The sequence below is a fragment of the Osmia bicornis genome, chromosome 7 (genome assembly GCF_907164935.1).
Source record: "Osmia bicornis bicornis chromosome 7, iOsmBic2.1, whole genome shotgun sequence".
Classification (NCBI taxonomy): domain Eukaryota; kingdom Metazoa; phylum Arthropoda; class Insecta; order Hymenoptera; family Megachilidae; genus Osmia; species Osmia bicornis.
The window spans coordinates 5091454-5108481 of record NC_060222.1 but is presented as its reverse complement, the minus strand read 5'-3'; the positions used below and the strand labels follow the sequence as shown (position 1 = coordinate 5108481).

The 17028-nt window shown below is 38.9% G+C and overlaps 3 protein-coding genes across 9 annotated transcripts; all 3 read right to left on the bottom strand.

Moving 5' to 3' along the window:
- Positions 1-1333: 1333 nt before the first annotated feature.
- Positions 1334-5419, bottom strand: LOC114876952. Its single transcript, XM_029188949.2, has 4 exons — positions 5281-5419; positions 5030-5195; positions 4740-4953; positions 1334-1483 (listed from the first exon to the last, which is right to left on the bottom strand). Exons 1-3 carry the CDS (start codon positions 5417-5419, stop codon positions 4749-4751), a joined length of 510 nt encoding a protein of 169 aa, XP_029044782.2. The 3' UTR covers positions 1334-1483; positions 4740-4748.
- Positions 5420-5586: 167 nt separating this feature from the next.
- Positions 5587-7036, bottom strand: LOC114876948. Its single transcript, XM_029188945.2, has 3 exons — positions 6581-7036; positions 6396-6501; positions 5587-6288 (listed from the first exon to the last, which is right to left on the bottom strand). The coding sequence occupies exons 1-3, from the start codon at positions 6666-6668 to the stop codon at positions 6081-6083; spliced, it is 402 nt and encodes a 133-aa protein (XP_029044778.2). The 5' UTR covers positions 6669-7036; the 3' UTR covers positions 5587-6080.
- A 1272-nt stretch (positions 7037-8308) lies between these two features.
- Positions 8309-14299, bottom strand: LOC114876947 (spidroin-1-like). Of its 7 annotated transcripts, none has more exons than XM_046286400.1 (7): positions 14084-14299; positions 13800-14009; positions 13116-13403; positions 12254-12970; positions 10507-11958; positions 9823-10422; positions 8309-9654 (listed from the first exon to the last, which is right to left on the bottom strand). In XM_046286400.1, exons 1-7 carry the CDS (start codon positions 14148-14150, stop codon positions 9428-9430), a joined length of 3561 nt encoding a protein of 1186 aa, XP_046142356.1. In that variant the 5' UTR covers positions 14151-14299; the 3' UTR covers positions 8309-9427. The 7 variants fall into 7 exon arrangements, with proteins under 7 accessions (XP_046142356.1, XP_046142358.1, XP_046142359.1 ...); XM_046286402.1 differs by having other exon boundaries at positions 9823-10314; XM_046286403.1 differs by having other exon boundaries at positions 9823-10314; positions 10615-11958.
- Positions 14300-17028: the final 2729 nt, after the last annotated feature.

Here is a 17028-nt window from a genome sequence, read left to right as displayed (position 1 = left end):
GACCCGAAGGACTGGTCCATTGCTCAGAACGAGGCTTCTTTGCGTGTCCAGTCACGACTAAACAATACTTAACGATACTAGAGGACGGACCTTTAACGAACCCCCTTTAACCACCCTTCGCAGTCGAATAAAATTAAAGATACCTGAATGTCGAGAATAAAAAGTGAATATTGCAAATTCCATTCGAGATCAATTATTTTTATTTACGTGTTCTTGAAGATAAGATGATATTAGGAGACAAATGAAGAATATTAATTTTTAAATTGAGGATCTCTATAATTTTCAATTAAAATATTAATCTTTGAATTAATTTATTAAATTGCAGAAATTTTCTACAAGAGGATTCTATAAAAAATCCAATTTGCTAATATTATCGTACAAGAGGGTGAACGATACTAGAGGATGGACCTTTAACGAACCCCCTTTAACCACCCTTCGCAGTCGAATAAAATTAAAGATACCTGAATGTCGAGAATAAAAAGTGAATATTGCAAATTCCATTCGAGATCAATTATTTTTATTTACGTGTTCTTAAAGATAAGATGATATTAGAAGGAGACTAGTGAAGAATATTAATTTTTAAATTGAGGATCTCTATAATTTTCAATTAAAATATTAATCTTTGAATTAATTTATTAAATTGCAGAAATTTTCTACAAGAGGATTCTATAAAAATTACAACTTGCTAATATTATCGTACAAGAGGGTGAACGATACTAAAGGACGGACCTTTAACGAACCCCCTTTAACCACCCTTCGCAGTCGAATAAAATTAAAGATACCTGAATGTCGAGAATAAAAAGTGAATATTGCAAATTCCATTCGAGATCAATTATTTTTATTTACGTGTTCTTGAAGATAAGATGATATTAGAAGGAGACAAATGAAGAATATTAATTTCTAAATTGAGGATCTCCATAATTTTCAATTAAAATATTAATCTTTGAATTAATTTATTAAATTGCAGAAATTTTGTACAACTTGCTAATATTATCGTACAAGAGGGTGGTCATTAATCAGGAGGATGAAGATGATTGCAGCTGGATCGAAGATATCGCGTGTGCCCTCTTGGTCCCGGTCATTGAACGCTCCTTCTTCGCGTCCCGATTTTTTCGATGTTCGTTTTGTTACAGGACCTCCTCCTTTTTCCTCTCCCTTTGTGCTGTTAATCCTCGAGCCCTATGTTCCGTTCTTCCTCCATCGTTCGGTCCTCCTCGTTCCTCCCTACATATATTTTCTTCGGTTTTATTCGCGGGAACATCTGGTGGTTGACGTGGTAGCCACGGACAAAGGAGAACAGGCTCTCCCAGGAAATCTCGAGGACCGAGGGTGGTTTCCTCTCTTCCACGCCCGTTCCGGCTATTTACTTATACCTAGTGACGTAGAATGTTTGTAAACAATGGATGGCCTGCGGATGGCCGAGGTTCGACCGATGGAATTACATCGGGCACTTCTTAGAGTCGGTCAGGGGTAGATTTACGACCTGCGGAAAATAGGAATTCATTTTCAGTCCTGCTCAGGTATACATCGGTCATTGTTTCGGAGGGTAATTCAGTTTGTATAAGAAATTTTAAGTGACCATTAGACCCTCGTTTATTCTAGGATCTTCCTTTCTGAAATTTCCTTTCGATCATAAAATTAGGATTTCTCGTTTACGACGTCCCCTGTTTATCTTGCATTTCCAAAAGATTTAAAACAGAATTTTAGAATGTCGAGGGGACCAATTTCCATTATTTCGGATTCCAGGCCAAATCTAATCTGTTTATTATTAGATAATTAAATCGACTGCTTTCAAACTAAAATCTCCTCAAATAAAATTATTCTCTACCCTCGAAATTAAAATGTTGAGGGGACCAATTTCCATTATTTGGAATTCCAGGCCAAACCCAATCTGTTTATTATTAGATAATTAAATCGACTGCTTTCAAACTAAAATCTCCCCAAAGAAAATTATTCTCCACCCTCAAAATTAAAATATTGAGGAGATCAATTTCCATTATTTGGAATTCCAGGCCAAACCCAATCTGTTTATTATTAATTAATGAAATCGACTGATTTCAAACTAAAATCTCTCCAAAGAAAATTATTCTCCACCCTCGAAAGTACAAAGGACCCGAGTTATCGAATTGTCCGAAGGGTGAACGAACCAGAGGACGAGTAAATTAAAAGGACGAAAAGGAAGTCTGACGTAATCGCGACGCGTCTTTTCACTTGTGCCCGTGTCGCTAAGCGCGATATACCGCTAACGAGAACAAGGAACATCTGTCCAGGCTTGGTCCATGTTGGACGCAACAACAACAATCTTGCGGTATCGCGTCACTTTTTAATGACATCCCTTCTTCTTTTCTCTCCGACAAACACCGCACCGTTTGCCTACGCGTTGATTATTCAAATGTGTGTGGGACACGGTGTGCGAAAAAAAGAAAGAAAAAGAAAAAGAACGAACGTCGTAAACGCCCGAGCCGCTCGCATTGTCCCATTGAGCCGAGATCCTTTTGGGGTACGTGTGAAAAAGAATGGACAAAGGGAAAATGAATCTTCTTGGTTCTCAGGCGATCGGCAGACGGCCAGACGGACGGATTAACTCGTTTTAAAAGGACCCTTGGACGCCATATTGCCAGTGGCCGAAGAGAGGAACGACCGCTGCTACGCTTCTTCGATCCTGCCGAGACCGGTCTGTTTTCATCCCGAAATGCGCCTACACCGGCGGAACATTCGATTTTAAAAGCCTGCCTCGAGGAAGCTCGTCTCCTCGAATTGTAACCCAATTTCGGAGAAATAAATTTCACATTCGGAAAACTGCATGGGACAATAAAGCGTTCCATTTAGGAAGAGTTTATTTTAATTTTAAAAATTTTATCAGAGGTTCGAGCAAAAATGATTCTCATTGAAATTTTACAAACTGATTATATATTCATGATCCATTGAAATTTTGTCGATGAAACTTTTGAAATCACCTGTAGTTACCCTCCAGAGACGGGTTTTTTGCTTGACAACCAGCAATTTCAAGCCATTCTTCTTCCTTTTGCAACGGTCCGGCAGTGGTTCAAGAATCATGATAATTGTCTACTTTTTCTAAGCTTATGCTTGAAAAACAATTTCAATTGAAAAGAAATGAAATGAACTTTGAAAGTCAATATAATTGAAAAGAAAATGACAAGAATTGTACGGTGGAGAATTGCATCAGGAATCGTTAGAATTGCATCAATCGTACAGATATACGATCCTGTAAGAAGCTAATAAATTCCAGTATGTAAATCATTTCGAGTCTCCCTTTCAAGGGTCACTGTGCAAGGGTCAAAGGTCACAAGTGATTCCACAGTGTGTACACTTATTCATGCACGGTATATACCAACAGACGGGTGAATGCAGATTTTAGATTAGGCCTCGTGAAAGCATCAAGTCCCTGTTGTTGCATGCAACATACCCTGACTGCATTTAAACTCGCCTCGACTTCAACTTCAGACTTGAAACATTTCTAATCTTATATTTATACTATTTCACTAATCCCACTATTTTGCATTTTCCATAAATGCCATGATGACTAATATTGGTAATTAATTTTAGAAAAATTCAACAATAAACGAATTAATAATTATTCTGTAATTAGGATTGAGGACTCTCTTTAAATTGAACGTTAATCCCACTATTTTGCATTTTCCATAAATGCCATGATGACTAATATTGGTAATTAATTTTAGAAAAATTCAACAATAAACGAATTAATAATTATTCTGTAATTAGGATTGAGGACTCTCTTTAAATTGAAACTAAGGCTCCTGGTCGAACCGCTTAAATTTCCATTTGGAAAATTTCAGCAAAACAAAGAGGATATAACTTGTCAAAGAGAAAAACGAAGAGCACTCGATTTAACCAGCCCATTGGACAGATGTTCGGCCCGCTTCGTACACGATCGTTCCCCTCTTCCCGATGGCGAGAGAGAAGTATCTCGTAAAATAATGTAAATCTCTAATGGGCCAGGTTCGTTAACCCTTCCGAGGAGCCTTGAGATCCTTTCGACCAATGAAATACGTGGCACACGTGTTCGAACGTTTGCCCGAACGTTTCCTATCGTCCTACGAAGATCGTTATCATGGTTCTGGTATTCGATGATTATTGCGATAAAAACAGATATAAAAGAATTTATTGTATTTCATGAATGTAATGAATAGATACTCGACGAGTCTCGTTAGCGTTTCAAAGAAAGAGAAAGGTGCTGAAAGACTGATTAGAGTGGATGCAGTTAACAAGCATTCGTGGCTCGTAAATAGATACTCGTGTACGTTCAGGTATTTGCACCTGAAGGAATTACAGGAAGAATTGATTCGCGTGTTGTCGTTTAGTTGCGTCACGCGTGTTGCGACTACACGCGCGTGCAAAGTCAATTAACACTTATTCTCGATAGACAGTGGATGGATGATACACAATTTTCTTTTTATATTTTAGAATGAGTGAGAGTAAACTTGCTTTGCCCAGCAAACTTGGCTCTTATAATGATTGAGAATGAAATTTTCGCGGAAAATTTTCCAAAAAACCGCGGTTAAATGAGAAAAGAAACAAAATAAAATAAATGGAGGGTGCGTGAGCAACACACTCAGCTCATAAATTAAGTTTCATTCCGCCCCGGACGGCGGACCATGGAGAGAGGCTCGCTAATAATTAAATTTCGCATATTCATATGATTTTCAGTTCCTAAATCTTATACTATTCTTTCAAAAATTATTCTAATCGACAATTACCTTTCGATTTCAGTATCTTTGGCTACCGGAAGCGGCTTCAGCAACGCTGAACGTCGCGGAGTATGGTCCAAAGCTGAAACTGGCGCTCTGTGCATTCGCGTGACTTTGTCCACCGTGTGGTTTCCCATGGGCGTCGATGGATCCTGCGGATGCTGTGGCGAAGGATCCTCCACCCCCAGTGGACGGTGGGTAATAGTGCTCCGGAGGTTGGTAACTAATTTTTAACAAATCAAATTTCACAGATTAAACTTGTAGTGTCGACAGAGTAGATAATGGAAAGGGGTACGTACCCTCCGTAGTGACCAGTAGGGTGACCATGGAAACCTTCTGGTTTGTGTTTATGGTGTTTATGTTTTCTATGGACATCGAAAGTTCGCTCTTCTTCTTCTTCCGAATAATCCGAGTAATCTTCTCCTAGAAGTCCAAACTGTGGTGATCGTTGCTCTCTATTTCGATCTATAAAATGTCACCAATCTCGAGTTTCATCGATCTCTTCCCATATAAAGAACGAAACAAAGAAAATAAAGTATCATTCGCTAACCAGCATCCACTGACACCACTTCCATTAGCTGAACAGGGTTCAGAGATCCAGGATTCGATAATTTTTCGGCCGGTTTCGCGAGACACGCGTAGAATAACGCGTTAAGCGAGAACAGGAATAAAAATTCTAATATACGCATGGTTATAACGAAACGACAAGATCGACGGCGAGAAACGAAATTGTAGGAAGTCGAAGGAGCAGGATGCTTTTATACGAGCACCCTTCACCAATAAAATTCAAGGAAGACACCCATAGTTCTCAAATTTCCGGCGATCAGAGGCTCATCTGTCATTGGTTCCTAAAGAGTGGTCGACCTTACTGACCAGGGTCGATCGAAAGTGGACCAGAGGAAAGTACTAATTCGCCTAAGGAATTACGCTCCGGGGAATTACATGGTCAAAGATAAAAAAAACAAAGTTTGGATACTCGGATGAGCAATGATTCTGAAGGATCATGTTTTATTCAGTATTCGAGTGTGAGTGTTCAAGGTTTAGATAATTTCCGGAGTATTACTTCCGTATCTTCTAGATGATTTATGGAGAATTTGAGGAATTATAATTTAACAAGTAGAGAGGTGAATATTTTAAATACATTTTATTGATTTAAAGTAATCATACAGGCTAATATAGTGGTCTTGTATCTCTCCGTATCATTAAAGAAAGTCATTTTTAACAAGTAATTGGTACCATTCGCAAATTAGATTAATTATCGGAAAAACTGATTTCGTCGATTAATTCTATTTTATTGAACACCTTGAAACGTGCCAATTCGAGTATCTTCATATTTTGCATGGAATCTCGTTAACCGAATGTCTGTTGATGTTGATGAGCTTCGCTTTGTGCAACTGATATGCTGCTATGCGGTAGATTGACATTGGCAGCGAAACCGTGAGACTCTGAATGAGATGTTGAATAATGTGGCCGACGATGATGGGGATATTGGTAATGCCCGGAGTTGGAGTGAATCGAGGCTGATGCTTCGGCGACGTTTACAGAAGACGACCCCCATCTGAAATTAAAAAATAACAAATGATACAAAATTATCACTTTCTTCAGATTTCACAGATTTATTTATTTGTTTTATTTATCATTTTGTCAGATTATTGTTAAGCTTACCCTGGATATTGCCTCCTGTGAATATATTTCTTACTTCTTTCAAGTTCTTTAAGTTCTCCCTCAACTTGGTTGCTGATTTTCAGAGTATCTTTTATTTCTTCGTTCTCTGAAAAGTACACGGTTTCGTTAGAATATTACACATCAAACAATTTTAATTAATTTCACATTCCCATTAAAATTCTCACTTTTTGTTGATGGAACGCTGCTCTTTGATGGTCGAGCATCGATCATCACCACTACAGCAACGAAAACGAATAACAGAAGGAACTTCATTCTTGCTGAATGTCACAGAACTAAATGCACCATTTCGTCCTCGATGCTTCCCTTTTAAAGGTACCCTTCCCCCATTACCGGGGATTTTTCGGGAAAAATTTACTCGGACCCTCGGTACCCTTCGTGGAATTTTAGGAAAGTGATTAGAGACAATAAAACGGGACTCCGTTAGAAAGGGGCTTACCCCTGGAGTTTCCCCTAATGACACTGCTGATTATAACTGCGATATTCTCAAAACTATGGAATTTTACGTAGATAATGAGGTTTCAATGACTAAACACTTTTTCATTTACCTAATAATCAATGACACAGACCTTCCCGAATTTTCATTACAAATTTTTATTTGCAATTTTAAGTGAAAGATTGCTGTCCACAGGTTTCACAAATTATTGTTTTATTTTTGAAAATATGCAGTGTCGAATATTCCATTTATCGTAATCTATTTTCAATTAACACTAGATTGCCAGAGCGAGTCAATTTGACTCATTTACGATTTGATTCCTATATAAATAGAAAAATTTAAATAATTTTTTTTAAAACATATGTTGGTTTTTAATAGAATTATGAAATGTATACAGATACTAATTCCTTCCTCTCCCCACTCCTTAGTTCCAAACATCCATATGTGCTATACCTATTTTGATGGATCTACTTGTCCAGCAATCTAGTGTTAATTTAGAAATTGATTTATTTCTGAATCTTCAAATTAATATTTGCAAAAAGAGGGTCCTTTCAATCCAAATTAGTTTTAATTCATTTATTTCTGAATCTTCAAATTAATATTTGCAAAAAGAGGGTCCTTTCAATCCAAATTATTTTTAATTGATTTATTTCTGAATCTTCAAATTAATATTTGCAAAAAGAGGGTCCTTTCAATCCAAATTATTTTTAATTGATTTATTTCTGAATCTTCAAATTAATATTTGCAAAAAGAGGGTCCTTTCAATCCAAATTATTTTTCATTTATTTATTTCTGAATCTTCAAATTAATATTTTCAAAAAGAGGGTCCTTTCAGTCCAAATTATTTTTAATAAAAACCACAATATAAGCTAGCAAATTTTTTAAAACTATTTCTGCTGCTACTTTTCAGAAGTATTTTCTTATCGTTCGTTTTGAAAATTATATAGAATCTCAGTTATTAAAGATTCTTAGATTAAGTGCATCTTTTATTGTTATGCGCAACGAGGATTCCGCGTAGAGATTATGCGATGCAAATTATACCTGCATATTCAAACGACACAGGATATAAAGGAAGAAAAACAGAAACTCTAATAACACTGCTTTACGATTCCTATTCGACGACGGCGTACAAACATTTACGAGTAAACGTTCTTCATTTTTCATGAACAACTTCCTCGAACGTAATTAGTTATAATTAGCACCTTCGTGGGTTTATATTTAGTCTACCTTAAGATATCTTCAATGAAACCGTTCGGTAAAAAATTGGCTCTTCTAGGAAAATGAGTGTCTTATTTTCAAAGAAATTTTACTAATCAATGATTTAAACATTTTTACTTTAGCAAATATTCGCAGTAGTTTAATTACCAATGATCCAAATAATCCTCATTTTAATTATCAAATTGCATCAGTTACAAGGATTTTAAAACGAGTACAGGTCAATAAAGAGGTCTCGGTGATGTCGATAGAAAATCATGGTGTTTATTAAATTCTTATTTCGTACAGAGAATACAATAATATATATTTATGTTACATAAGAGAGCAAGGCAGAGGTGGAAGACGATATCCGTCGTGGTATGATAAGGCATGATAATAGACGGAAATTACGCTAAGATGCAAAATGCTCTCTGCAAAAAATGATTATCAATAATTACGTACAAATTACAAGATGTCATGGTACATTAGTAATTAACGGGACAAGCATTTTTAACCATTCATTTTTTATGAAACGGCAGTATTGTACAATATAACTTTTATTAAAATTCATTTCCAATTTGGAAAATCAATCATTAGTCTTTCGGTATTTTCGAATTTAAGTGATTGAGAGTCATCGAAAGTTTACATTTAAACGAAATGCTTTGCAATACGAAAGATATCGTAGCAGTCAACTATGACCCTTACAATATTTGCTCAATCTCAAATACGTCATAGTAAATAAAACATGCATTTTAATACAACTTCGAGGAGAATCGGTGAAAAACGATGTAACATCTTACGTTTAGTCAGCAGTGTCATGATCGAAGAAACTATGGACAAATAAATAAATTGTTACCTAATCGTACAAACACTTGATCAAACCCAGAGAGCTATCGATAATTTAACATTTAATTACTAATATCGATAAATAGCTAGAATATTATTCGATAAGAATAGACTGTGAAGATACTTTTGAATTCGAAGGAAAGGATATTTAGAATGAATTCTGGCAAGAACAGTATCACATGTTACGAATCAATTTTGAATTATCGACTCGATTGAACAGATTATCGCAATGAAAAAGATAAAAATTGCATAACATCGATTGATTTACTGCATCAATCTTGATTACACCGTATCACCATTATACATAAATGTGACCGTATCTACGATCTTGTCGTTAATTATGTGGCATCAAAATAGTCGATCGTGTCTTCGAGTACATGATCAGTGACGTACCCTACAATCTACCTTAGAAATCTTAACAACTACGTTCGAAGGAGTATTCGTAAATATTACAGAATAATGGCACGTCCATGGCGTCAGTTCGGTCGATCGTTGAAGAATCTCGTCAAGAATCTCGTATACTTCGACGTTTGAGCGATTATTGGCTGAAGACGAGCATACTCCTCGTGTCGATTTTAGCTTCTGCGTTACTGGAGGCTGAGCTACCGCCTGATCCGGCGTTCGCGCTGCTCGATGCTACTGCTTTCGCGTTGGCCGAGGCATTTCCGCTTCCGAAGGCCGATGATTTAGCTGAACTAGTTGCCGAAGCAGATCCTCCGTTCGAGAAAGAGCTGGAATTCGCGGTGGAAGATGCGCCTGACGAGCCTGAAGAAGGGAGAGGAATCATTTAATTAGGATCAGGCCTGATTGCATTGCCTCGACGAAGGACGATGCCGATGCTTTGGCACTGGCACTCATCTCTACGAAACAACACCATAGAATTTTTTGTAATTTTCATACAGAAAATTTGAATAAATAAAATGGGAAACCTACCTTGTCCATAACCTCCAGCTGTTGCTGTGGCATCGGCTTTGGCGCTCGCTACGGAAGAAGCTCCAGCTCCACCGTTAAAACCAGAAGATCCAACACCACCATAGGAATTTCCATCGCTACCAGCGTTTCCTCCCAAGTTACCAGCCGATCCAGTGCTTCCAGCATTAGCTACCGCGTTAGCTTTCGCGCTCGCTCCAGCAGCACCTCCAGAAAGTCCGGTGTTGAAGCCTGGTCCAGTGGATCCGTAACTGGGCAAACCCTTGATGGGAGCACTGTATCCACCTACTCCAGATCCACTGTTTCCAGCATTGGCGTTGCTGTTTGCTCCAGCATTAGCTCCACCTTGTCCGTATCCTCCTGCTCCAGAAAATCCAGTACTTCCAGCACCTCCTAATGCTGATCCACTGCTTCCAACATTAGCTCCACCTTGTCCATATTCTCCTGCTCCAGAAAATCCAGTACTTCCAGCTCCTCCTAATGCTGATCCACTGCCTCCAGCATTGACTTTGCTGTTAGCTCCAGCATTAGCTCCACCTTGTCCATATCCTCCAGCTCCAGAAAATCCAGTACTTCCAGCTCCTCCAAATCCTGATCCGCTGCCTCCAGCATTAGCTCCACCTTGTCCATATCCTCCTGTGCCAGAAAATCCAGTACTTCCAGCTCCTCCAAATCCTGATCCACTGCCTCCAGCATTGACTTTGCTGTTAGCTCCAGCATTAGCTCCACCTTGTCCAAAACCTCCAGCTCCAGAAAATCCAGTACTTCCAGCTCCTCCTAATGCTGATCCACTGCCTCCAACATTAGCTCCACCTTGTCCATATCCTCCTGTTCCAGAAAATCCAGTACTTCCAGCTCCTCCAAATCCAGATCCACTGCTTCCAGCATTGGCTAGAGCACCAGCCTTGCTACCAGCGTTTGCTCCAGAAGATCCACTACCATAAGCAGGTCCAGAGGTTCCGTACGTTGGGGCTCCATAGCCACCAGTACCAGAATTAGCACCAGAGTTTCCGAATACGCTATTGGAGCCAGATTGTCCATTAGCACCACTTGCTCCATTGTAGTAAGAACCTTCAGGAGACGCTGGAACCGTTAATGGAGCTGTTTTAATTGGTTGGTTGTATCCACCTGATCCCGCAGCATTGGCACCCGCGTTCGCACCAGCGTTTGCGACAGCTCCTGAACCTGCAGCTCCTGAAGAAGGTGCACCATAGTTTCCTCCACTAGGGTACATGGTAGGAACGCCCTTGATGATATTCTGGCTTCCTGTAATCGCTCCAGCATTGGCACCTGCGTTAGCTCCTGAACCTGCAGCTCCTAAAGAAGGTGCACCATAGTTTCCTCCACTAGGATACATGGTAGGAACGCCCTTGATGATATTCTGGCTTCCTGTAATCGCTCCAGCATTGGCACCTGCATTAGCTCCAGAACCTGCCATTCCTGAAGAAGGTACACCATAGTTTCCTGCACCAGGATATGTGGTAGGGATGTTCTTCATGGTATTCTGGCTTCCAGCATTGGCACCTGCGTTAGCTCCAGAACCTGCCACTCCTGAGGAAGGTGCACCATAGTTTCCTGCACCAGGATACGTGGTAGGGATGTTCTTCATGGTATACTGGCTTCCTCCAGTTGCGCCAGCATTGGCACCTGCGTTAGCTCCAGAACCTGCGTTGGATCCATAATCTCCTCCACTTGGAAGTGCACCACTGAGGAAGGGGTTGTTTGCACCAATTGGTGCTTGAGAACCACCCGTGGCACCAGCGTTTGCAATTGCACCAGCATTTGCAATTGCACCAGCATTTGCAATTGCACCAGCATTTGCACCAGCATTTGCACCAGCGTTACCATTTCCAGAACCACTTAGGAATGGATTGTTTGCGCCTATGGGAGCGGATGGACCAGTTTGGTAGTGTCCTGTACCTTGTCCTTGACCTGGATACGCGCCTCCATTGGTATTCGCCCCAGAACTGCTCAGGAAGGGATTGTTAGCCCCAATGGATCCCGATGGAGTACCTGATGGTTGTTGGTAGTGTGGTTGTTGATAGCTTGATGGAGCTGGGTAGTTTCCATTGGTAGCAGCGTTAGCATTGGCAATAGCCATGGCGTTGGCGTTTGCATTGGCGTTGCCATTTCCAAATCCTGATGAATAAACAAAATTCATAATTAATTAAATTAACGAAATCAAGAAATTGTTCAGTGACGATGACAGACTTAACAGGTAAAATATTTCTCAATTATATCATTGTTCTTCAAGATTTCAATTCTCCGTGTTAAATGTTAATCAAAATAAGTGCCAAGTGTCTGAAAAAGAGTTAACCTCCATCAAGTGCGTCAACAGAGTGCATCGATCATTCTCAGTTAAGGTGCAAACGAATGAGTGCTAATTAATTATGGTGCAGGTAAATGAAAGGGTCAGCAGCGTCCAGTGGCTCACCTTGGCCTCGCCTCGGCGATTCCGGCTCTTCTATTACGATGATCTCAATTGGTTCTGGCTTAGGTTTCGGACCGTACTGTGGTCTTGGACCATAGTGAGGTTCTGGTCTTGGGCCATAGTGAGGTACTGGTCTTGGGCCATAATGAGGCATTGGTCTGCCATGTGGAGGACCATCTACGATTACTATTGGTATCACTGTCTCATCGTTGCGTGCAGGTGGTTGGTATGGACGAACGATCACCGATGGCTGATGCTGAGGATGAGGCTGATAGTGAGGTTGAGGCTGATGGTGAGGACGACGATGAGGATGATACGCAGGAGGAAACTTTTCGATCTCATAATCGTATCCTCCAGCTGGAGACACGGTTAAAGTAGGTTGTCCCAGAGAAACACTGTTGGCTCCAGCTATGGCGTTTGCATCGGCTCCCTCGTTTCCATGGTAATAACCGGCTGGTAAACCGTTACCGTTTGAATTCGTGTTAGTTTTCGCACCTCCGCTTGGATAGATATCTAGATTCACGTTTGAATTGGTATTCGCATTGCTAGCTGCACCGGCGTACGCGTTAGCATTTGCAGCCGCGTTTGCAGCCGCGTTTGCACCCGACTGAGAACCACCATAACTACCGTACTGTTGAGCGTTTGATGGGTAGCTATCGTACCCGCCACCATAGTTGTTGGTGTTAGAATTATAATTTGGACCTGGAGAACCAGCGTAACCTATATTGAAAAACAAACACTGAAGGGTTATTACGGAGTTTGAGAGGACTTTGTCATTTTGTTATTCGCAAGTTTTCCGATTTTCCAATTTCTCGAAGCTTAATTTTCCTTAATTTTCTAATTTAGAAATTTTTAATTATAGTACCTTGGGCACCAGCTATGGCAGAGGCATCAGCTTTGGCCGAGGCTCCTCCAGAAGCTTGAGAATTCGCTGTAGCACCAGCAGAGGCTAATCCATTACCAGTTGCCTTTGCATTTGCTGTACTGAAGGACTGATGGCTTTTAATTCCTATCGGTCCCAAATTCAGATCTCTGTCGGAAGTGAACGTGTTACTGTTCGCTTGAGCACTTGAACCTTGTTGCGGAATACCAAGGATCTGTTTCACGTGTCCTCCAATCTGGTCTCCAATGTGAGTTAGGTGACCTAACAAACCTGCAGAAATAATTAATTAATTAATTAAATTTCCCAATTTCTTAACGTTTGATTCCCCAATTTCTCAAAGTTCAAATTTTTTCTAATTTCCCAATTTCTCAGCGTTTGATTTCCCAATTTTCCAAGGCTTGAATTTTTTCTAATTTCCCAATTTCTCAGCGTTTGATTTCCCAATTTTCCAAGGCTTGAATTTTTCTAATTTCCCAATTTCTCAGCGTTTGATTTCCCAATTTTCCAAAGCTTGAATTTTTTCTAATTTCCCAATTCCTCAGCGTTTGGTTTCCCAATTTTCCAAGGCTTGAATTTTTTCTAATTTTCCAATTTCTCAGCGTTTAATTTCCCAATTTTCCAAGCCTTCAATTTTCTACTTTTCCAAATTTAGAAATTTTCGAATACCTGAAGCACCGGCTGTGGCAGACGCGTCAGCATTGGCCGTGGCTATTCCAGATCCTTGCGAATACGCTTTAGCGTCAGCGGAAGCGGCAGCATTGGCCGAGTTTCCTCCAAAAGCTTGGGAAGAAGCTTTGGCATCGGCAACGGCTGATCCACCGCCAAACACTGCCGGATGTTCCTTCTTCACATGATTCAACAGACCAAGTAATCCTCCTGAAATAATTACATCCGAAATAATTGTATGACGAATTTCATTTTCCGACCGGAAGTGTCCAACGAAAACTCACCGGACGCGGAAGAATTTTCAACGAGCAACACCAGCACAATCGGCACGAAACACTTCAGCAACCTCATGTTTTTTAAACTCCTTCGCTATTTTTTTTTCTACACACACGAACTGTAATTTTATTGTCTTTTTTAATTCCTTATTGCGTTCGGCGAAGCCGTTACAAGTCGATAATCGTCACGTTCGAAGAGTCAAGAACGACTGAAGCTCTTGAACGAGACAACAACTTTATATAGGAAGGGGACACCGGTGGATTTTACGTCCGACAATAATTACCCGTTTACCCATCGTTCTTCCCCTCCTTTGTCCTTTCGTTTCTATCCGTTCCAAGCAAAATTCATAATTTTATAGAGAATGATTTCAGTAGGATTGATAAAATTTCCAAACGCATTCAAAATTAATTGGAACATGATACCAATGTGATATATGGAAATTTGGTAGAGGAAGGACAGTACTTTTACTGGCTAGAGAGAAACCGACATTGTCAAGGACAGTAATTGCTTCGAAGAAACGTTTCGTATATTTCCCGGGATATCCCTGTCGGTTAACGACTCGTATTTTTAATTGAAATTTTGGAAAACCACAGGGCTGAAGTTTTTATCTAATCCCATCATCGATTCCCTTATCTTAATTATTTTATTTTTGTTTCAGGGATATTTTCGTCGTGACACAGCCTGCGCGTTATGGATAGGATAACAAAGGTAATTAATAACAGTAGAATCTCTATTACCTGGAATGTTCTAACGGTAATTAATAACAATTGAATTTCTATTATCTGGAATGTTCTAACATCCTAACAATATATTTCGAAGTTTTTGCATTTGTAGCCTAAGCAGTGTTTACTGTCCTCTAAGTACAGAATATTTCAAACTTTTTTTCTCTTGAAGTCTAAGCAGAGTTTACTATCTTCTATTTTAAAATTTAACAACGATGATTACTATTAACCTTTCATTATTCTTCAGTTTCGCTAAAGATCAAAGCAAATTTATGTTCAATGAAGAAGAATCAAAAATGGCTTGAAACAGGATGCTAGCTGGTTAATTTTGAGAAAGGAATGTCGTCCCCAAAAAATATAGTCAAAAAACAAATAAATAGAGAATCTTCGATGTTACATAACGGTAGATTTGGCGAAAGATCAAAAACGCTGTTCGATAAATTGCAATTAATACGATTCGCGTCAATTAATCAATACGGATGTTAATAACGATGAGTAATATGAATCGCGTGGGACAACGTAATCGTGGAAATGCTGAGGAAAATTAAATATAAAAGAAACAAGGACATACGTGTCTCTTTACATGGATCTAATGAATATTCACTTATTAAAAGAAGGATCAATTTTCATGGTTTTATAGAAGAATTGATTGCATCGAATAACAGTTCCTAGAAATTCATTAACATTGACTGAAATTTTCTTGTTTATTTATCATTGTTCTAATGGATATTAGATAGTTGGAATTTTCATGGTTATCGATCAGCGTGTAAACGAACGTTTATGTAATCGTATTAGCATATTGAGAAAAATTCTGATAAAAGCAATACAAAGGTCTCGGTGTCGATAACAGAGTTATTTAAATAAAATAGAATAATACGTGTATATCGAACGAATAATATTTCACATTCTCGTAATTAAATTATTCTTTTGATTGGAATCTCAAATAGACAGCAAAATAAAGGCCGAGGTGCCATTTACGGCGGGGAAAATCCGATGAACGCATCTCGATTGAAAATCACGTAGCGATACGATGGATCGAACGGGAACAGAGTCGTCGATATTATCATTTCTACGATGATCTTGAATGATTTCGGTGAATCTTCGATATTGGGTCAAGGAGTCGTTCGCGAGAAATCGAAGAAGGAAAAAACCGGGAAGTGTTCAACCTTTGTTTGAAAAACACTGATTATGTTATCTTAATTAGATTAACACTAAATCTACTAGAGCGGTCAAATGACCGCGTTTGAGATTTTAAAAATAAATGTTTTCAAATTAATACACGACAATTATTTTGTGTGTTATTGCCCCTGCTAAATTCTGTATTATTTATAATCAATTGGAAAAAATATAACGTTTATTTGAAAAACGGTCAGTAGGTTTAGTGTTAATCGAGAGACACGAGAGGCTCGGATATGGGAATTTCTTTAATAACAGAATAGTCACTTCGTGATTTGAAGATAAACGTATATTAAGATGACGGTTTCTCGGCTTTTGAGAATCCAAAATACCATTGACGTAAGCAGTGATTTTAAAGGCAACAATACGTACGTAGGAATTAAGAATCCTTTCGCGGAACGTCGCCGTTACTATTTAGAACCTTAGACATCTTCACGAAAATCACTTGTTATCGAAGCTAGTTTTTATCTATGAATTATTCATCAATTTTTTCCAACGATGGATTCTGTAATTTGTGGGACTGTCTGAAAACTTGTGTCTTCAAGGTCTGGTTCAACGACTGTTTCCTCTTATTCTAGGAATACAGTTCCTAACAATTTTTCGAATATCATAAATAAAATATAATAGAATAATTTATAATTGAATTAAAGAATAAAAGATTGGGTGAACTTGTAGCTGAGCTACTCCCCCTCCGATTTTGATGATTTTTAAATATGTTGTAAAATTCGATATTTTAAGTAACTTTTTTCCTCTAAGCTATATGTCGGACTTGATTGATTTGCGAGATATTGTTACTACTACAGAGAATTCTGCCTATATGTATGCGCCCGTGGCCATTTCTGGTTTCTGTAAGCACCAGCGTGTGGCCCGGCTCCTAATCACACAACGGGAGAGCTGAAAAATCAAATTATAATATTTGAATCTCGTGGCCGGCGATCTATTAATATTAATCTAACCTAACCTAACCTAACCTACACGTATAAGTAACAGAAATAAAATACCGCCAACATTAGTATTAACCAATGTGGTATATAATGTTTTCTGTTACTTACATG